This window comes from Eptesicus fuscus, chromosome 1, assembly GCF_027574615.1.
Source record: "Eptesicus fuscus isolate TK198812 chromosome 1, DD_ASM_mEF_20220401, whole genome shotgun sequence".
NCBI lineage: Eukaryota > Metazoa > Chordata > Mammalia > Chiroptera > Vespertilionidae > Eptesicus > Eptesicus fuscus.
Window position 1 is genome coordinate 85,671,819 of NC_072473.1, and position 23,340 is coordinate 85,695,158.

Consider the following 23,340-nt stretch of genomic DNA (forward strand, 5'->3'; position numbering starts at 1 on the left):
TTCTCTCTCATCATTAGTGTTTCTATCTCTCTCTCTCCCTTCCTCCCTGAAATCAATGAATTGGGGGAAAAGGAGGGCCTATGTGATACTTTCAACAATAAAGATTCAAATAAATAAATAAATAAAATCCACAATAAGCTATGAAAACAAGCAAAAATATATTTTTCAATTTTTTTATTGATTAAGGTATTACATATGTGTCCATATCCTCCCATTGCCCACCCACCCCACTCCCATACATGCCCTTACCCCCCTGTTATCTCTGTCCATTGGTTATGCTTATATGCATGCATACAAGTCTTTTGGTTGATCTCTCCCCATTACCCCCACCTTCCCCTACCTTCCCTCTGAGGTTTGAGCATCTGATCGATGCTTCTCTGTCTCTAGATCTGTTTTTGTTCATCAGTTTATGTTGCTCATTATAATCCTCAAATGAGTGAGATCATGTGATATTTATCTTTCTCTGACTGACTTATTTCACTTAGCAATGATGCTCTCCAGCTCCATCCATGCTGTTGCAAATGGTAGGAGTACCTTCATTTTTACAGCAGCATAATATTCCATTGTGTAGATGTACCACAGTTTTCTAACAAGCAGTATAAATATGAATTCTAATGATTTATCTAAGAACAACCCATCATTCAAACATGCATTAATAACTCATAGACTAAAGCAGCACCAGCTATAAATATGAAAAATAAAATTTGCCTCTAGGGTAGACATCTATGAAAACATTATATCCCAATAAAAGTTTGGGATTCATGCAAACAAAACAGCAGTATTAATGAAGGGATGGGACCTTAAAATGAAAAAATAATCAGTCTTACAAGATCTCTTACTAATTCGAAATAATGTTCAGCTTTAAAGTAAGGTGGTTTGATCAGTGCTGCCTCATTATCAAGAAAGTCCTTTAGATCATGATATAACAGTTAATCTGCCTATATCTTCGTATATGTCTTTGCTGAAGAAACCAAAAATATCTAAAAGGAAGAATGCTGGTCATCCCAAATATTCCCGCATCTTGATGTCTACTTCCTTTCTCTTACATTTCAAAGAAAATAATGTTCTGCATTGGTTATTTGGTAAATTAATAATGCCTACCAAGATTTCATAGGAGCAGAGCCCAGTATTTAAGATAGTTCTCACTAACAACTCCAACAGATTAGAATAAAACACATTATGAAACAATTCAGTAAAGAATGGATAAAAAGACTTGACTTTTTTGCCTGATTTGGTTGCTAAATCCTGGATGCTAATGTCATTACAGAAACTTTAGACCTGGAAGGATTTTCTAGTGTGAAAACTTTAGCACTATGAAACACCACTTGTACCTGAACATTTTCCTTAAGAACACCAATACTAAAAACAACTTATTTATAGTATTGTGTTGATCTTGACACTAACTCAGATTCAGAAATGCCACACCAAAGATTACCACCAAAATGCAAGCGTGAATTCGGCTAGTAGTTGGAAAAGTATGAACAAGACTTTCTGCTACTTCTGAATCTTTATTTCTAGCAACTAAAATAATGTCTAGCACATAGTGAACAAATGAATAACCTGAGGTAAATTAAGGAATTAATACTTTATATGAGAGGAAACATCTGTGTTCTGTCCTTCCACAAGAGCAGCAGATGACCTGGCAAAATGGTCATCCTATCTAATAAAAGAGTAATATGCAAATTAACCATCACTCCATGACAAAATGGAGGCACCCATGGCCACAAGATGGTGGCACCCAGTCCTCTTAACCCCGGCGGAGTCCACCCAGCAGTGGCAGTACAGGGTGTCCGGCTAGAAGACACCAGTGGCAGTGGCTTGGGCTGGGGTCTCAGACCAGCAGAGCCCCGCCCCAAGCCGCACGATTGCTGGCAAGTGGTGGCAGCTTGAGCTGGGGTCTCAGACCGGCCATGAGGACAGCTTGGGCTGGGGTCTCAGACCAGCCAGGGCCCAATCCCCTTCCAGCAGTGGCAGCCTGGAGTCTCAAACATTGAGTCACCCCAGCCAGGCAGTTATGGAGGAATCTTAATTGTTTCTTTTTTTATAATATACTAGAGGCCTGGTGCACCAACCTGCACCCTCTCCAATCTGGGACCCCTTGGGGGATGTCTGACTGCCTGTTTAGGCCTGATCCTCTGCCGGAGGCTTTTGGCCTGGTGCACGCACGTGCACCCAGGTCCCCTGCCATGCTCCCCTTTGTCAGCGCCTCAAGCCCCAGCAGCAGTGGCAGCGGCTGGGGATGAGCTGGTGATCCCAACAGCCTGACAGCTCAGTGGTGGTGGCGGAGGCAGCATTGGGCCTGGGGACTGGCGAACAGGCAGAAGATGGCCCTGATCACAGGAGGCTAGGCCTAGGGACCCTACCCACATGATTTAATCGTGCACTGGGCCTCTAGTTGTATTATAATCATCAAACTTATTAATAAATTAAAACTTAATTATTCTAAGTATAAAACAGAAAGTATAGTTACGTAATGTGATAGAGGTGTTCATTATCACTACAATGGCAATCATAAGCATATATAAATATATCAAATTAACAAGTTGTACACCTTAAATTTACATAATATATATCAAATATATTTTAATTTTAAAAAAGAATTCCTTGGTAAATAAAACAATAACTGAGGAATTTCATCACTAGTATACCTGTCCTACAAGAAATACTAAAGGTAGTCCATCAGAAGGAAATGAAAGGATATTAGACAGTAACTCAAAGGCATATGAAGAAATAAACAAAAATGTAACTACTTGGATAAATACAAAATCCTGTATATTTATACTATTGGTTTGTTACTCTTCTTCTGCTTTAATATCTATCCTATCTAATAAAAGAGTAATATGCAAATTAACCATCACTCTTCTACATCCACAAGCCACGCCCACCAGCCAATCAGGAGCGAGTATGCAAATTAACCCAACCAAGATGGCTGCGGCCATGGAGAGAGCAAGAGGGAGGCTTGGGTTTCCCCAGTGATGGAGGAAGCCAAGCTTTCTGCACACCCTGGCTAGCTCAGGCCTCCGCTTAAGGCTACAAAGTTTCAATTATAGAAGATAAATAAATCCCAACAGAAATGGCTGTGGCCACGGAACGAGCAGAAGGCTTAGCTCCGCTCAAGGCTACAAAGTTTCAATTGTAGAAGATAAATAAATCTCAGATACCAGGGCCTCCGCTTGGGTCACCAGGGGGCATGGCCAGCCTGCAAACCACCACAGGCCCCTCACCCAGGCCACCCCACGCCCCAAGGGAACTCCCACCCTTATCCGGGACACCCTTCAGGGCAAACCAGCTGGTCCCCATCCATGCACCAGGCCTCTATCCTATCTAATAAAAGAGTAATATGCAGATTGACCATCACTTCAACACACAAGATGGCTGCCCCCATGTGGTCAAAGATCCTGCCCCCATGTGGACACAACATAGTCACCACAAGATGGCCAGCAGAGGAGGGCAGTTGGGGATGATCAAGCCTGCAGGGGAGGGCAGTTAGGGGTGACCAGGCCAGCAGAGGAGGGAAGTTGGGGGCAAACAAGCTGGCAGGGGAGCAGTTAGACATCAATCAGACTGGCAGGGGAGTGGTTAGGGGGTGATCAGGCTGACAGGCAAAAGCGGTTAGGGGCAATCAGGAAGGCAGGCAGGTGAGCAGTTGAGAGCCAGCAGTCCTGGATTGTAAGAGGGATGTCTGACTGCCCGTTTAGGCCTGATCCCACTGGGCATCCCTCAAGGAGTCCCAGATTGGAGAAAGTGCAGGCTGGGCTGAATGACACCCCCCCCTGCATGAATTTTGTGCACCGGGCCTCTAGTATATATATAAAAACCTAAGCGACCATTACAACTGAATAACTGGAATGACCGGAAAGACCAGATGACTGGCCGGTAGCTATGCCGTGCACTGAGCAGACCTTGCTGCTGGGCCCCTGACAGCCCTGAGTCTGGTTCACCTGCATCCCAGACCCAGTCTGAAGGGAGGAGGAAGAGAGATTCCTCATGGAATTGGCCATTGGCTAGCTTGATGCTGGGGCCAACCTCCCGAGGTCCATGCCCCTGGCCAGCGGGCCCCCCAGATGGGCTCCGATTGCCTGCCAGGCTGAGGAACCCTACCCGTGCATGAATTTGTGCACTGGGCCTCTAGTATTATATAAAAAGCAAATACATAAAATAATATATATTTATGTCTATGTTAATGAGCACACAATGTTTAAAGATGTAATTTGTGACAATAATAAATAGAAAGATATACTATTGAAACTAACTTGATATTGTTGTGGCAGAATTCATGGGAGAATTTTCAGCCAGCACTTGAGGGAGGAAAGTTTAACCTTTATTTCACAGATCTGTTAGTCCAAGGGAATTCCAGATCTAAGCCTGAACTGAACTCATGGGGAGGCTCTGACCTATATATCTCCTCCTGTGGCAGACCCCTGAGGATACCTGAAGCTCTGCCCAGGTCAGTCTTGGCAGGGCCTTGGGGGCATGCTCTGCAGCTCCACCCAAGTTGGTCAGAGTGGGGAAGTAAGACTACAGTTTTAACCAGATACTGAACTAGGTTGAAAGCCCCCTTATTTATCTTTTCATTTCTCCTTCTTGTTCCACAAGCTATTCGTAGCCTTGGAGATTACAAAAGACTCAGGAATTGGGGATAAGGTCAACAACAGCTCTAGCTACTTACTGCTGAAGGGAGGTGACGAAAAAGGGGGTTCAGTATCCCGAGTCTTCCCCATCTTCCCCAAGGGGGTCATAAGAGTAGCAAGGGCATGGGTCCGGGCGAGGCTGTGCGCCCCTGGGTCCAGGTGAAGCTGGATCCTGGGTCCAGGTGAGGCCATGCGCCCCTGGATCCGGGTGAGGCTGGGTCCTGGGTCCGGGTGAGGCCACCCCCCTGGGTCAGGGAGAGGCCACGCGCCCCTGGGTCTGGGTGAGGCCACGCACCCCTGGGTCCCGGTGAAGTGGGATCCCAGGTCCGGGTGAGGCCGTGCGTCCCTGGATCCGGATGAGGCTGGGTCCCGGGTCTGGGTGAGACTACACCCCTGGGTCCGGGTGAGGCCATGCGCCCCTGGGTCCAGGTGAGGCCACGCACCCCTGAGTCCGGGTGAAGCCGTGCCCCTGGGTCTGGGCGAGACCAAACCAGAGGGAGTTGGACCTGCATTACCACCATTTGTCCACCATCCAGAGCTGAAAAGTCAGTGCCGACATGTACACATAAGGAACTGGTGGACATTGAAATTGGGTCTCAAAAGAACAGTTGGTCCAGAAAGAAACTCACTACAGACTGATTCATTTGCCTGTCAGCATTACTATTATTGCTCGTCTCACATTCGGTTCTTATAAGTATATTTCTAATAGCACATGATCTCACTCATCTAGGGGAAATCATGAACAACATAGACTGGTGAACAAGAACAGACCCAGAAATAAGGAGGCATCGATCGGACTATCGAGCCTCAGAGGGAGGGTAGGGGAAGATGGGGGTAGCGGGGAGAGATCAACCAAAGGACTTGTGTGCATGCATATGAGCCTAACCAATGGCATGCATATGAGCCTAAGCAATGGTTAAGGACAACAGGGGGGTGGGGGCATCCATGGGGAGGGGTGTGGGATGGGAATGAAGGGATGAGGACAAATATGTGACACCTTAATCAATAAAGAAATTTAAAAAAAAAGTAGCAAGGGAAGAGAAGTTCTCCTCCCAGTACCAGTCTGGGGTTCCGGTGATACTTGTATGAAGACAGAATAAAACTGTTAGAAAAAAAAAACAAAAACAATAATTATCCAGATAGGAGGGCATAAGGAGATTCAGGTCGGTCAGCTGGATCCACCGTCTTCTTGAAGATGATTCACAGGGGGTGGTTCAGGACAAATGTCACCTTCCACTCTGGATGCTGATTGTCCAGCTGGTTGGTTGCTTTTATCCAGTAGTGGTGGATCTAGGTGTTAAGTCCTACAACTTTGAGAGCTGAGGGGGTGGTTAGTACGACTGGATAATGTCCCTTACAAGTTGGCTTAAGGGGTTCCATTTTCCAATCTTTTACTAAAACCTGGTCCCCAGGCTTGTGAGGGTGCCCAGCTGTTCCTAGAGAGATGGGCAATCTATCAGTAACCCATCTGTGGACTTCAAGGATGCTTTTCTCAAGTCCTTGTACCTGATTCTGAATTCCCTACCTCCCCCAAATCTCCTTTGGCCGAATTAAGGGAGGGGGTCTGCCATATAGAATTTCAAATAGAGAGAACCCTACCCTGGCTCTCAGGGCACAGTGCACCCGCAGGAGCACAAGTAGTAAGATATCTGTCCAGGGTAAGTTTGTCTCCTGGCATAACTTAGCCATAGCCTGCTTGAGAGTCTGATTCATGCGTTCTACTTTCCCTGAACTCTGGGGCCTGTAGGCTATATGTAAGTTCCACTTAATTCCTAAGGCGTTAGATACCTCCTGTACTACCTCAGTTATAAAGGCTGGGCCATTCATTATCTGACCCTATGGTTAATGGCATTCCATACCACGGAATTACGTCCTTCAGTAATGCCTTAGTGACTTATCTCGCCTTCTCCATGTGGGTAGGATATGCCTCAACCCAGCCTGAAAAGGTGCAGACAAAAACTAAAAGATATTTATTTCCTTTACTAGGCCTTATTTCTTTAAAGTCTATATCTAGATATTCAAAGGGAGCCTGCCCACTACACTGAATTCCTATTGGTCCTACAGGACTCTTACCTTGCATTGTTCTGTGCACAGAGGAGACATCACTGAGAGACTGAGGCACATAAGGAGGGGAGACCAGCAATTAGATAGTATCTGCTTAACAAGGCTTCTAGAGCCATCTTCCCTAAATGGGTAAGTTCATGCTGCTGGAGGACTACTCTATGAACTAACTGTTCTGGAATATAGACCCTATGATCTGGGAATATCCACCAACCTTCCTTCATCCTTTTACCCCCTTCATGTTGGGCCCACTCTTCTTCTTGAGGGGTGCATTTCAGAGGTTCAGGTAATTCAGGAACCAGCATGATCTGTGATGCCACTGCACGCTCCTTAGCAGCTAGCCTTGCCACAGCATCTGTGTGATGGTTACCTTCTGACACTGAGTCTTTTCCTTTTTGGTGTCCTCTACAAAGGATGACTTCTACTTCCTTGGGCTCCCAGAGTGCTTCTAGTAACTTCAAGATCTCATTCTGATTTTTTATTCCTTTTCCTCCGGCCATCAGGAGCCCCCTTTCCTTGTATATGTCCCCATGGATATGCAGGGTAGTGAAGGCATAGAACAAGTTGGTGTACATGTTGGCACGCTTATCCTTACTGAGATTTAAGGCTCTGACTAGGGCCCAAAGTTCTGCCCTCTGCACTGACCATCCTTCAAGAAGGGCCTGTGCCTCTATTATCTCAAAGTTTGATACCACTGCATACCCGGCTCGTCTTTTTCCTTCATCTAAGAAACTACTGCCAACTGTGAACAATACTAAGTCCGGATTCTGTAGAGGCCTATCTATTAGATCTGGCCGGCTGGAGTAAACCTCCTCTAGGACTTCTACACAATCATGCTCAGGGTTTCCCTCTGCGATGGGTAGGAAGTGGCAGGATTAAGAATTCTTACTACCTCTAATCTTATTCATGAATTTTCACATAAGAGCCCTTGCTATTGAGTCATCTGAGCATGAGTCAGCCAATGTTGTCCCTTAGCTTCCATTAGGGTGACAACAGCATGAGGAACTTTAACATTTAAGTTCTGTCCCAGAGTGAGCTTATCTGCTGCAATGGCCCTGAGGTATGGGGGCCACCCGGAGGCAACCAGGTCAATCTGTTTGAAAAGATAGGCTACTGGCCTCTGCCAGGGTCCCAACTCCTGAGTCAGAACTCCTAAGGCTACCCCATTGTTCTCATGAATGAAAAGGTTAAAGTCCTGTGTCACATCTGGGAGCCTAGGGCCTACACCTGGGTGAGCTTTGTCTTTATGGTCATGAAGGCTTTTTCCTGTTCAGGACCCCAGTTAATGGGTGTCTTTTCCTCTCCTTTTAAGGCTTCATAGAGGGGCTTAGTTAGATCTGAGGGTCCTGGGATCCAAATTCTACAGAACCCTGCTGCCTCTAGGAGTTCCCAAATCTGTCGCCAGGTGTTGGGGATTGGTATGGTACATACTGCCTGTTTTCTTTCAGTCCCTAGTCTTAGTTTCCCTTGGATAATTCGGAAACCTAGGTATTTGACATCCCTCTGACAAATTTGAGCCTTCCTTTTGGACAACCGGTAACCTGTTTCAGTTAAGAGTCTTAGAAGGGTTCGTGTTCCTTCCCAACACTGAGTTCACGTGGAGCTATCCAGTAGGAGGTCATCTACATATTGGAGCAGAATGCACACCACATCCTGCCTGGAAATTTTGACAAATCTGCTGCTAGTGCTCCACTAAAAAGAGTTGGGGAGTACTTGAACCCTTGTGGCAGTCTTGTCCAGGTGAACTGTTCCTTAGTCCCTGTTGGGTTTTCCCACTCGAAGGCAAACAGGGGCTGACTGGAGGGTGCCAGCTGAAGGCAGAAAAAAGCATCTTTTAGATCTAAACATGTAAACCATTCAGCTTCTGATGAAATGAGGCCCAGGAGGGTGTATCGATTTGTCGCCACCAAATGCAGGGTTATAACGCCTCATTAACAGCCCACAGGTCTTGTACCAGGCTGTAATCATTGGTCCCAGGCTTCTTGACAGGTAAAAGAGGGGTATTCCTTGGAGACTGACACCACTTAAGAAGTCCCCATTGAAGGAGCCATTCTAGGTGGCCCTGGATAAGTTTTACAGGCTGTGCCCCAGGCTGCAAGTCAATTAGCACTGGGGTGTGGTTCTTTGTCAGGCCCTGGGGATTTCCTTCTGCCCAGACCAGTGGGAATTCCTTCTGTAGTTCAGGCTCTAATGGTGAGTCCTTTGACTGGGAGGTATAAAGTCTCCATTCTTCCTCCCTAGGCACTGCTAAAGACAGGATCATTGGAGAGGTCTCCTCACCTAAGCGCAGTTGTGCTGAGCCATCCGGGGCAAAGGTGATTTCTGCTCCCATTTTTGCTAAAAGGTCTCTGCCCATTAGAGGGACTGGGCAATCTGGCAAGTACAGGAATTCATGAACCACCTGGTGGCCACCTAACTGACATCGGTGGGGGCAGCAGAATGGTCTGAGGGTGTGGTCTCGATAGCTCTGATAATGGTGACTTCCCATCCTGAGCGGGAAGCTACTTTCTGAGTAACTACCGAGTGCTCTGCTCCTGTATTAACCATAAAGTTCACAGTCTGGCCCCAATTTTCATTTTGACCATGGGCTCATGGGGGCCCAGTTGGAAAGATCCCGGCCTGTCCTAGTTGGAGTCAGCTGCCGCCAGTCCAATGTGATCTGCCTCGGGTGGCTCTGGCCGATAGAGGCTGGGTTGTTTGGATGGCCTTGCCTTATTCTTCTGGTGGCTCAGACATTCATTCTCCCAGTGTCCTAATTCTTTACAATGGTCCCATTTAAGATCCATCCTTTTTTTTTCTGACTTGGCTCCTTACTGTCTCCCTTTCCTTTTCTGGGAGCTAGCTTCTATAACAGCTGCAGCAATTGGAGTCACTTTCCTTTTTAGTTTCTCCTCAGCCTCCTTTTTAGCCGCATTGTCCCAATTAATGAAAACCTTGTTTGCTATTTCTAGCAGTTCAGTAGCATTCTTTCCTGCAAACCCTTCCAGTTTCTGTAGCTTTCTCCTTATGTCTGGCTGAGCCTGACTAATGAAGGCTGCATTGACCATAGTTTGATTCTATGAGGCCTCTGGGTCAAAAGGAATGTAAACTCAATATGCTTCACAGAGTCTCTCATAAAAAGGTTGCTGGACTTTCCTCAAGCCTCTGGAAAACCTCAGGAGTCTTGGCCATATTAGTGGGCTTCTCGGACCCAGCCCAGAGCCCCTGGAGGAAGGCTAGCCAATATCTCTCTAATCTGGTCCTCTCATCCTCCAAATTCAGATCCCACCTGGGTTCCACATCTGGGAGAGCCTCCCTGGCCTATCTGTCTCTGTTGGGGCCTGGGTCTGGAGCCATTTCCAAGCTTGTTATTATTCTCATGTGCTCCTCAGTGTTAAAAAGCATGAGAAGGAGTTGCTTGCAGTCAACCCAGGTGGGCTTCTGAGTCTGAAAAATTGACTCCAGAAGGTCAACCATGGCTTGAGGTTTTTCGGAATAAGCGGGAGTGTGATGCTTCCAATTTAAGAGATTGGTCATGGTGAAAGGCTGGTAGCAAAAGACCGAGCCCCCCTCTTGTGGGTTCCTGTTTTCTCCAATTATATGAAGACTCCCCATTTCTCAGAGAGGCATCTGGAAAGCTGGGAGTGGTTTGGGTCCCCAATCAGCCGAGCACAAACATCATCCAACTAGCTCTGGAGAGTCCAGTTGTGGGGAGATGGAAGGAGGTGGTGTATCTAAGCTTCCCTGGCTAGGCAAAGGGGCACTGGGCACCGCTTGAGGCATGTATGGAGGTGGTAGAACTGGCAGGGCTTCCTCAGGGGATTCCTGCAGAATAGGAGGCTTATTCTCCTTCTGAGGGACCTGCCCTTTTTCCTTAAATATACAAAACTAGATCCAAAGTGGCTTAAGCTCTGCTATTTCTAGCCACTGGTCTCCTGTGATAATTCTGTGAACATTCCCAATTGTGGGGATATCCAATGTGTCCTCTGGTGACCATCCTACTCTAAAAGATGGCCATTCTATTTCACACATCCTTTTTTTAACTCCCAGGGGAATAGTTTTATCCCATAGTCCCCAACAAACACCTTTTTAAAATTCTTTAACATACATTCTAAGATAGTAGAGTTTCAGGAGGAGCTGTTACCCATGTTTCAGGGAGGGGCCAGGTTGCCTCCTTTAAAAAAAATCTATATATATAAAAGCCTGAGTGACCATCACAACCGAACGGACGACTGAACAGGCTGTGTGGGGCAATCAGGTTGGCAGGGGGGTTAGTGAGGGTCAACCAAATGACTGAGCAGCAGGCTTCGTGGTGACCAGACCAGCAGAGGGGGGCAGAGAGGGGCAACCAGGATGGCAGGGGAAGCAGTTAGGGGTGACCAGGCCAGCAGGGGGGGCCAGTTGGGGGCAACCAGGCCAGCAGGGGGGAAAGTTAGGGGCAATCAGGCAGGCAGGCAGGTGAGCAGTTTGGAGCCAGTGGTCCCAAATTGTGAGAGGGATGTCTGACTTCCGGTTTAGGCCCAATCTCCAGGATCAGGCCTAAACTGGCAGTCAGACATTCCCCGAGAGGTCCCAGATTGGAGAGGGTTTAGGCTGGGCTGAGGGGATTCCCCACCTCCCCATGCACGAATTTCATGCACCGGGCCTCTAGTAGCTAAATAAAGAACTAATCAAAATAAGGCTGATTTTCTAACTTCATATCTCCTTGGGTATGGACAGCAAATGACACTAATCAAATTTCTGCTATCAGTCTGCCTGAGTACATTGATATAAGCTATTTAACCTCTGTTTCAGGAGACAAAATGCAAATCATTTACTCCCAAGTGTCCTTGGTTTAGGGAAGACAGGATTTAAGACAGGATTTAAAAAATGGTTCCAATGTGCTCAATGTCCTTGATTTAAGGAAGACAGGATTTACAAGATAGCTCCAAATTGCTATTAAACCATCTCAGTTTCCCTATTCTACTTGTCCTGTCTTACTGGCCTGTCATTTATTCAACTTCCTTTCAACATTTCTCTTTACCTTCCTCCATTACACCAAAGCCATATGTTCTTTCCAGTTAGTTAGAACTCTTAACCTTAATTTTTAGGTGACATGTAAATAATTAGCATTCCTCAGATTAGCAATACATTCATATTTTTTAAGAAACACAAACAAATTTCACTATCCAAACAATTTAAACAAACAACAAGGAGACATATTTAAACAATAAAGACAGATAACATTCCCCATTAGAAACGTTGAATCACCACGGAAACATGGGAGAGGTTTAGAAGGTTTTTTTTTTTTTTAAACAAACATAAAACCCCAACAGTAAATAAACACTTTTACACAGGCACACACCATATTTACACCACAGAACACCCTGCATTCACAAAATCAGTTTCAATTGTGCAAAGATATAGAACAAGTCCCTGAACAGAGGCAGTAGAAAACTGCCTAGGAACGCTTTTCTTCTACCTTTTTCAAAGGCAGGACATACTTGGACCCTTAGCCAGTCTGAGTTTTGACTTCCCTCCTGGGAAGTCCCAGAGACAGTGAATACCATCCAAAAGCCGTTCTTCCAGATGATCCAAGCTATCTTGAGGTAAATAATTACCTAGGTAGGGGCCAGTTACCTCTTTTGTCTTATAAGACAGGCCAGAACTTGAACCTATTTCCCCAGGGAAAAACTTACAGTTTCATATGTCTGATTTTGACTTCCCTCCTGGGAAGTACCAGAAAGGTGCTTCCTGCCTCTTTTGGGTCCACCAGAGCGTGGAGTCACCACAGTCCTGATGGCATGCCTTCTTTGAGTCCCAGAGCCCAAAGTAAGTGCCCTGAAGTCCACTCTCATCAGCAGTGGCCTAAGAACCAGCTCAACTGATGTTTCCCAGCCAATGCACCAAATGTTATGGCAGAATTCATGGGAGAACAATCAGCCAGCACTCTGAGGGAGGAAAGTTTAACCTTTATTTCACAGATCTGCTAGTCCAGAGGAATTCTGGATCCAAAGCTTGAACTGAACTCCTGGGAAGCTCTGACCTATATATATCCTCTTATGGTAGGCCCCTGAGGGTTCCCACAGCTCCACTGAAATCAGTCTTGGCAGGGTCTTGGGGGCATGCTCCGCTGCTCTGCCCAGGTCAGTCAGAGTGGGGAAGTAAGACTACAGTTTTAACCAGATACTGAACTAGGTTGCAAACCTCCCCTCCATTTTCCTTTTTCAGTATTAATTAAAACTTTGTTGTTATAATGCTTAGGTAATAATTTGCATTCCCAAATTAACCTATGGGGGAAAAAACACACAAATAAATGTACAAAACAGTAAACAAGAAGAAAATTAAAAGGCACACTATAAAAATCAATTTATCATAAATGAAGATAGTAACAAAGGAATTTATGCGGAAAGTATTATATATCATATAGAAAACAAGAAATGGTAGAATAAGTCTTTTCTTAACTGTAATGATTTTAAATGTTAATACATTACACTTTCCAGTTAAAAGGCTGAGATTGGCAGAATGGGTAAAAATACATAATGTCAGAATGGATTTTTAAAATTCTTCCTCTATATACTGTCAATAGAGAGTCATTTTAGATCCATAATTATGAATACGTTGAAAGTAAAAGAATGAAAAGATAGTCCATGCAAATAATAATCAGAACGAGCTGGGTGGTTATAGTTCAAACACAATAGAACTTAAGACAAAAATTGCTATGAGAAACAAAGAAAGACATTACATATTGATAAGAGGCTGAAACCATCAAGAGGATATAACAATCTACAGTAATAAAAGAGAAAGATTCAAATTGACCGTACCTTCATGATGCCCACCAGCCAATCAGGAATGAGTATGCAAATTAACCCAACAAAGATACTGGGTTAATTTGCATACACAGGTGCTGAGAGGTTGCGTCCCACCCCGCCCCCATCCACTCCCGGCCTCTGGACAGCATGGGAAGGCAGAAAGGCGGCTCCAGGCCGGAGCAAAGGCATTGTTGGCAGCCAGAGGAAGGAAGGTCCATTCTTGCATGAATCTTTGTGCATCAGGCCTCTAATTATAAATATATATACACTAAAACAGACCAAAAACTATAGGAAGCAAAACTAAGGGAGAAAAGAAAGATCTATAATAATACTTGGAGATAATATCCTATTTTCAATAATGGATAGAACAACTAGACAGAGAATCAATTATGAAATAGAGGAAGTAAACAATACTATAAAGCAACTAAACCTAACAGACAAATATAAAACACCCCATTCAACAACTACAGAAAAGTCATTTTTCTCAAGTGCACATGCAACATTTTCTGGAATAGGCCATATATCAGGCCTCCAAGAAATATAAAAAAAATTAAAATATTATTATTCAAAGTATCTTCTCCACAATGGAATTAAACTAGAAATCAGCAACAGAAGAAGACTGATAAATTCATAAGTATGTGAAAATTAAACACCACACTATTAAACAATCAGTGGATCAACTAAGAAATTACAAATGAAATAAAAAATATTTTGAGAAGAGCAAAATGAAAACTTAATACCAAAATTTATGGTATGTAGCAAAAGCAGTGCTCACAGAAAAGTAGCCTAAATTTAGATTTCAAAAAAACTAGAAAAGAAGAACAAACTTAACTCAAACTAGCAAAAGAAAGGAAATGATAAATATTAAAATGGAGAATAGAAAAAATTTTTAAAAAGATAATTAAGAAGACCAAAATTTGTTTATTTGGAAAGTCAACAAACTTAATAAACCTTTAACTAGAGTGACTAAAAAAAAAGAGAAGACACAAAACATTAAATTATAGATGAAATAGGGGGCATTATTGCTAACCCTAGAGAAATTAAAAGAATTATAAAAATAATACAGTGAATAATTGTATTCCAATACATCATATAACATGAATGAAATCACCAAATCCTAGAAACACATAAACTATGAAAAGTGATAAAGAAATTAAAAAAAGAAGAATAAATAGAGAATCTGATGAGACGGATAATAAAGATATTGAAACCTTCCAACAAAGAAAGCCCAGAACTGAGGGCTTCACTAGCAAATCCTACCAAACATTTTAAAGAATAATTAACACCATTTTTTCTCCAATTTCTACAAAATAGAAGATAAGGCAACACTTTGAAACTCATTTTGTGAGACCAGGATTATCTAGAAACTAAAGCCAGATAATGACATTACAAAAAAGAGAAAAGTATGAACCAATATAACTTATGAATATAGGTGCAAAAATCTTAAAATACTAACCAACTAAATCCAGCATCATAATATACACCATGACTATGTGGTTTATCTCAGGAATGCAAGAATGGTTTGACATACAAAAATAATACAACATAATGCATCACAGTAATAGAATAAAGATTTTTAAAAACACAATCATCTCACTTGATGCAGAAAAAGGATTTAACAAAAGATATCACTCTTTCATGATAAAAGTACTCAATAACCTAATAATAGGAAACTTTATCACCATAATAAAGGGGATTTATGAAAAACCCACAGCTAACATATTACTCAATCATAAAAAAATGAAAGATTTCCATTTGAGATTAAGAAAAAGAGAGGGCTCTGGCCAGGTAGCTCAGTTGGTTGGAGCATCATCCTGATACGCCAAGGTTACAGGTTCAATCCCTGGCCAGAACACATACATAAAGTTACCAATGAATGCATAATTAGATGGAACAATAAGTTTCTCTCTCTCTCTCTCTCTCTCTCTCTCTCTCTCTCTCTCTCTCTCTCTCTCTCTCTCTCCCTTCCTCTCTGTCTCTCTAAAATCAATCATAAATAAATAATAAAATTAAAAATGGAAAAGAGAGGATGCCTGCTTTTTTTTTCTTTCTCCCATTCAACATTGTACTGGAAATTCTATCTAGAGCAATTAAGCAAGCAAGAAAGTAAAAGATGGGCTGGAACCAGTTTGGCTCAGTGGATAGAGCATAAGTCTGTGGACTGAAAGGTCCCAGGTTCGATTCCGGTCAAGGGCATGTACATTGGTTGTGAGCACATCCCCGGTAGGGGGTGTGCAAGAGGCAGCTGGTCGATGTTTCTCTCTCATTGATGTTTCTAGCTTTCTGTCCCTCTCCTTTCCTCTCTGTAAAAAATCAATAAAATATTTTTTTTTTAAAAAAAAGAAAGTAAAAGATGGGGAAAATTGGGAAAAAAATTATCACTGTTCAAAGATGACATGATCTTATATAGGGAAAATCCTATAGAACTCTTGCACAAAATGTAGATCTAATAAATGAATTCAGCAAAGTTTCAGAATACAAGATTAATATGTGAAAATCAGTTATAGCTCTATACACTAATCCTATATAATAAAAGGCTAATATGCAAGTCGACCAAACTGTGGAATGACTGGTCACTATGATGTGCAGTGACCACCAGGGGGCAGATGTTCAATTCAGGAGCTGCCGCCTGGTGGTCAGTGCACTTCCACAGGGGGAGCACCACTCAGACAGAAGCCTGGCTCATGGCTGGCAAGTGCAGTGGCCGTGGCAGGAGCCTCTCCCACCTCCATGGCAGTGCTAACGATGTCCAACTGATGGCTTAGTCAGACATCCCCTGAAGGCTCCTGGACTGTGAGAGGGCACAGGCCGGGCTGAGGGACCCTACCCCCAAAAGACCCCTCCCCCCGAGTGCATGAATTTCGTGCATTGGGCCTCTAGTAAGTTATAGTTCTATACACTAATAAGTTAATTAAGAAAACAATTGCATTTATAAGATCATCAAAAATTATCTCAAATAAGAGCATCCTATATAATAAAAGCCTAATATGCTAAGTGTCTGACCATTCGACCAGTTGCTATGATGCACACTGACCACCTGGGGCCAGACACTCCAACCAGTAGGTTAGCTTGCTGCTAGGGTCCGGCCGATCAGGACTGGGCAAGATGGGCCGCACATGCCCTGGAGCCCTTCCGTGGTCCCTCCCCTGGCCCTGATCGTGCACCAGTGGGGTCCCTTGGCCTGGCCTGTGCCCTCTCACAATCTGGAACCCCTCAGGGGATGTCAGAGAGCTGGTTTTGGCCCTGTACTCACAGGCCAGGATGAGGGACCCCACTGTTGCATGAATCTGTGCACCAGGCCTCTAGTTAGCTATAAAAAGGAATGAAGTACTGGTACATGCTACAAAATGAATGACCATCAAAAGAGTATGCTAAGTGAAATAAGCCAGACACAAAAGGTTACCTATTTTATTATTTAATTTATATGAAATATTCAAATTAGCTAAATCCATGGAGACAAAAAAGCAGATTAGAGACTATCAGAGGATGGGTGATGGGGGAATGGGGAGTGACTGCTTAATGGGTAGTGGTTTCCTCTGGGAATAATGAAATGTTTTGGAACTAGAAAGAGGTGATGCTTGCATAATATTACAAATGTACTAAATACTATTGAATTGTAAAAATTTATTAATTTTATATAAATTTTACCTCAATAAAAATAATGTATGTAACATGTAAGGTATTATCATCATCATATTCACCACCACCATTACTATGGAAAATGTTTCCCAAATTTCACTTTCTTTGAAATGTTTAGATTATGAGATAAAATAAGTAGACTAAAATTTAAAACTATTTAGTATAATTTGTATAATATGTTCTTGTCATCTCTCTGTTCTCTTTCAGATTATGTCTGGCCACTCCCCAGACCTTTGTGCCCCGTCTGGATCTCCCTAGATGTTTTATTTTCGACAGCGTCCATCATGCACCTCTGCGCTATATCGCTGGATCGGTATGTAGCAATACGTAATCCTATTGAGCATAGCCGTTTCAATTCGCGGACTAAGGCCATCATGAAGATTGCTATCGTTTGGGCAATTTCTATAGGTAAATGACTTTCCTGGCCATTAGAATTGCAAGGGCTATGCTCAATACCTTCGGATTATGTACTGTGAACAACGACAGACATCGACCGGTAACATTGCGTATAATCGGGATTGTTGTTTAATAATTATTCTTAACCTATTTATCTGATATTTAGGTTAACAATAATAGAATAAATGTAATGTGTATGAATATTAATTGAAATTTTCCATTTATTCTGCTAAATTATTTTATGCATTAATATGCCAATGAATTCTACAACAGAGTCAAAATTTTGAGATGTTTAAAACCTTTCAAAGATGACAAAGATATGTGGCAAATCTAAATTTTAAAAAATATAGCATTTAAGTCTTATAAAATATAAATCTATCCCAGAATATTAATCTTAATATTTTAATTCTATTTCCATATCTTCATCAGTAGAAATATTAATAGTGCATAGGAATTTTCATGAAGTAAACATGACTAAGTTTATGCTGTTGATCAACCTAAAATATATTTGCCCTCCATTTTCAAATATCTTCTTAGATTTTTATTACACAGAAAGAGAAAAAAATTCTTTATTTTTTAAAAATGATTTGGGAAAGGTTGAAGAAGAGAAATTATCATTTTGTTATTTGTAATTTGAGATATTCATGAATGCCATAACAATCCTAATATTCAAGACACAGAATTTAACCAATTGGAATATAGGGGCTTTTACAATCCTCTTGTTTTCCTTTTCTTCTCTTTCTGTTGAAACATATTTAGTGACTCATTAAATATATTTTTTTAATGTTATGTTTCTATAACAGATTCTGGTAATGTTTACAACAAGATCAAGACCACTATACAATCTTCTCTGATATCATCTAAAGATTTTGACTCTGGGTTTATCCATAAAATAAAATTATTTAGCATTTAAGATTATTCCATTGTAGGTGAACACACACACACACACACACACACACACACACACACACACACATACTTTTGGACAAAAAAACAATGGAACTTACCTATACCACAAAAAAATGTGAATCTATATACATAGTTTGATCTACATATTCAAGGGTTCACAGATGTTACCTCCTTTACCGCAAAGAACTCAGCTAAAAAGATGCCATTTTTTATGATGCTTACAAATTAGAATATTAGGTAACTAACTGTTTTTCTCTTGCTCCTTTTAAGATTCTTTCTTTGTCCTTAACCTTTTGCATTTTAATTATGATGTATCTTGGTGTGGGCTTCTTTGGGTTCATCTTGTTTTGGACTTTCTGTGCTTCCTTGACTTGTATGTCTATTTCCTTCACCATGTTAGGGAAATTCTCTGTCATTATTTTTTTCAAATAGGTTTTCAATTTCTTGCTCTCTCTTTTCCTTCTGTGGCACTCCCATGATGTGAATGTTGGTATGCTTGAAGTTGTCCCAGTGACTCCTTATTTAGTTACCTAGAAAGGAGTTCCTGTAGGACTGTTAGCTGATTTCTCAGCAGAAATTTTGCAGGCCAGAAGGGATTGGCAAGAAATATTCAAAGTGATGAAAAGCAAGGCCCTACAACCAAATTGCTCTACCCAGTAAAGCTGTCACTTAGAATCAAATGACAGATAAAGAGCTTCCCAGACAAGAAAAAGTTAAAGGAATTCATTACCACCAAATCAGTATCATATGAAATGTTAAAGGCTCTTTTTTAAAAAGAAAAGAAGAGAAAAAGATATCACAAATATGAACAATAAAAATGCAATAAATACATATATATCAATAATTGAATCTAGAAAAAAAATAAGCAAACAAGCAGAAAAGAAAGAGAGTGATAGATACAGAGAACATTTTGACGATTGCCAGATGAGAGGTGTTTGGGGGGATAAGTGAAAAAGGTGAAGGGATTAAGAAGTATAAATTGGTAATTACAGAATAGTCATGGGGGTGTAAAGAGCAGCATAGGGAATATAGCCAATGATATTTTAATAACTATGTATGGTGTCAGATGGGTGCAAGATTTATCAGGATGATCACTCAGTTATGTAATGTCTACTCACTGGGGTGCACACCTGAAACTAATATAATAATGTATGTCAATTGCAATTGAAAAATTAAAAACGGATTTAAAATTTTTACAAAAGTAAAAATAAATTTAAAAAAACACATTGTATCACCTACAAAATATTAGAATATTAGGGGCATTAACTTGCAATAATGACTATACTAAAATATGGGAAGAATACTATAAGCTTGTGAAGCTAATAAAAGTGTGGGATCCAGAAAAAGACAGAAAAATGTTTATAACTTTTGGTCATTTTGCCGGTGATGCATTTGTGAACCTGAAACTGACAGGTTAGGAAGCTTGTTTCACAATCTCATGAACAGAGGAAATCACAATAGGAATATAGAGCCTGGCAAGGGTCAACCAATTTGAAATTATTTTTTATATCCCAAATATCTATACACTAGAAATAAGGATGGTCCAAGATTAAACCATCCTTGCCATATTATTTAGGCCTGATTCAAGTCACCTATGTAACCAAGAAAAATCTTATTCTGGAAATTTGATTAAGATGATTTCATATTCTTTTTGTTTCCAAATTTTTGGGATAGGTGAAAAAATCATCATTCTAGGCTTCAAAATATTTCTTTCAATAATTTTTCAATTCCAATAACTGGAATAAATAATAAGTAGACACATGAAGAGACGAGACAACATGAGCCAGATATACCACAATTAAAGATAATAAAAATGAACCAGTGACATTCAATATAGTTTAATTACATGAAATAAACTTTAAATAACTATGTATAATGTGCACACAAAAATTGCAAGCTGAAATTAAATATTTCAGCAAAAAAAAATGCAAACTATAAAGAGTGACATTTAAGATTTGAGAAACAACTAGAAAATCTGGAAATAAAGCACAACATGAAAACCTAAGAACTCAAAGGCAAATTAGATATATCTAAAGAGAGCATTACTGGAGGTCGGTTAGAAGAAACTGTGATGAATGATGAAAAAAAATGGAAGGATATAAAAGAGAGAAGAGAGAATAAGAAAATAATAAACATCCTATATAATAACAGCCTAATATGCTAAGTGTCCGGTTGTCTGCTCATCTGTTCAACCAATCAAAGCATAATATTCTAATGATATGCTAAGGCCGCTCAACCACTCGCTATGATGTGCACTGACCACCAGGGGGCAGATGCTCCAATCAGTAGGTTAGCTTGCTTCTGGGGTCTGGCTGATGAGGACTGAGTGAGACAGGTTGGACATACCCTGGAGCCCTCCCATGGTCCCTCCCCAGCTGACCAACCTCCTGAGTCCCTCCCCAGCCCCAATTGTGCACTGGTGGGGTCCCTCGGCCTAGACTGCACCCTTTCAAGGTGATGGACGCCCCCCCCCAAGTGCACAGATTTTGTGCACCGGGTCTCTAGTATAATATAAAGTGAGAAGAGTTCCACAAGGTGAGAAAAGAATGGCAGAAAAACAATATTTGAAGAAATAATGGCTTTTAGAATTGGTGAAAGACACTAATTCTCACACTTAAAGAGCTCAACAAGTCTCAAGAAGAATAAATAAAAAACAATCAACATTTAGACATAACAATGACATTGCAGGAAAAAAGAAAAAAATAGTATTAACTTTAAAGAAAAAGAAATAAAGAAAGATCAACTTCAATAGAGCAACAGTAAGATGGGTGAATGGCTTTTCAATAACAATGAAAGCTAGAAGAGGTTGAAATTATAGTGTTAATGTGCTGGTTAAAAAAAAAGTGAATGCTGTTAGAATCATATACTCAGCAAATTTATATCTCAATAATTGAAGTGAAATAAAGACATTATTGGACAAGCAAAAACTAAGAGAACATGGCAAAAACAGACTCATTTAAGGAAACACTAACAGGTCTTCATAAAACAAAGGAAATGCCACAGATGGAAAGGTTGGAGATACGGGAAGCAATTAAAGTGGTAAATGTGTGGTTAAATGTAAATAAATATTTAGTGTGTCAAACAACAATAACAATGTCTTCTGGAGCTCAGAATGATTATAGAACTAAAATGCACAAAACAATCTATAATAATAAAAGCATAATATGATAATTAGACCGGACAGCTGAATGACCTTCCAGACGTCATTCTGGGTGTCCTTCTTGATGACAAGGGCTGAGGCAGAGGCAGTTAGGGGCAATCAGGCAGGCAGGCAAGCAGTTAGGGGCGATCAGGCAGGCAAGCGAGTGGTTAGGGATAATGAGGCAGTTAGGAGCCAGAGGTCCCGGATTGTGAGAGGGATGTCTGACTGCTGGTTTAGGCCTGATCCATCAGTCGGACATCCCCCAAGGGGTCCCGGATTGTGAGAAGGTGCAGGCCGAGCTGAAGTCCCCCCCCCCCATGAGTGAATTTCATGCACCGGGCCTCTAATACCATATAAGTAAAGAGGGTTGAAAGTAAATTTTTTCATTGTCCAGGAGAAAGATAAAAATGATACTTTATATTAAGCTTTGATGAATATACTGCATAACTTTTTGTACATTCATTGTACAAATAGAAAAGGAATGTTTAACTTCCAAATTTATTGAGGAATATTATAGTACTAGTGGCCTGGTGCACAAAATTTGTGCATGGGGGGGTGTCCCTCAGCCTGGCCTGCACCCTCTCCAATCTGGGACCCCTCAGGGGATGAACTGGCAGTTGGACAACCCTCTCACAATCCAGGACTGCTGGCTCCTAACTGCTCACCTGCCTGCCTGCTTGATCGCCCCTAACCACTCTGACTGCTGGCCTACTCACCCTCAACTGCCCCCCCTTGCTGGCCTGATTGCCCCCAACTTCCTCCCCCCGCCAGCCTGATCGCTCCCAACCGCCCCCCTGCTGGACTGCTTGCCCCCAACTGCCCCCCTGGCCAGCCTGATCACACCCAAATGCCCTCCCCTCCTGGCCTGATTACCCCTAACAGCCTCTGCCTCAGCCTCACCACCGTGGCTTTGCCTGGAAGGATGTCCAAAAGGTCTCCTGGTCTAATTAGTATATTACCCTTTTATTAGTATAGATAGAGGCCTGGTGCATGGGTGGGGACCGGCTGGTCTGCCTGAAGCGGGGTCTCCTTGGAGGGCGGAACAGGCCTTGGCAAGGGGCCTGGGGCAGTTTGCAGGATTGCCAAGTCCCCGGCTTTGTCCAGAAGGATGTCTGGAAGGTCTCCGGAAGGTCTCCTGGTCTAATTAGCATATTACTCTTTTATTAGTATAGATAATGAAGCAAATCCAAAAGGAGGCAATAAAAGATCAGGAGGGAAAACACATACTAACATGGCAGAAATAAAATCAAATACAATTGATGGTTGAACAATGTGGAGGTTAGGGGTACAACCCCACCCACAACTGAAAGTCCCTATATAAATTTTGACTCCCTCAAAGCTTATGTAAAACTTAACTTTCCCAATAACATAAACAGCTGATTAACACATATGGTGTATGTGATTTGTGTTATGTACTGTATTCTTATAATAGAGCAAGCTAGAGGAAGTAAATGTAAACCACATGGTACAATAGATAGATGATATATTATAGAATTTTATTACCCAATGTCATCCCAATAAATTTAATAAAAATATAAATATTATTTTTAAAAGAAAATCATAAGGAAGAGAAAATACATTTGTAGCAATGTAGTGTATTTATTGATATTATAAATTTGCTTCATCACTTTATAAGATGAATTGTCTGTTTCTCAGTACCTACATCAATATTTTCTTATATGACATAAAGTACTGTAGATGTTATGATATATGTATTGCTAATATTAGACATCAAAAATGAAAAAATAATGTGCAAATTTTCAGATTTATTTATAATGATTCATGCATTGAT

The 23,340-nt window shown here is 41.7% G+C and overlaps 1 protein-coding gene across 1 annotated transcript in view; it reads left to right on the forward strand.

Annotated features, from left to right (window-relative positions):
- Positions 1–23,340, forward strand: part of HTR2C (5-hydroxytryptamine receptor 2C) — a 200,546-nt gene that overhangs the window by 105,801 nt on the left and 71,405 nt on the right. Inside the window, exon 3 of the mRNA XM_008156101.3 lies at positions 17,309–17,509. Coding sequence (XP_008154323.1) covers positions 17,309–17,509 — 201 coding nt within the window. The remainder of the gene's footprint in view (positions 1–17,308; positions 17,510–23,340) is intronic.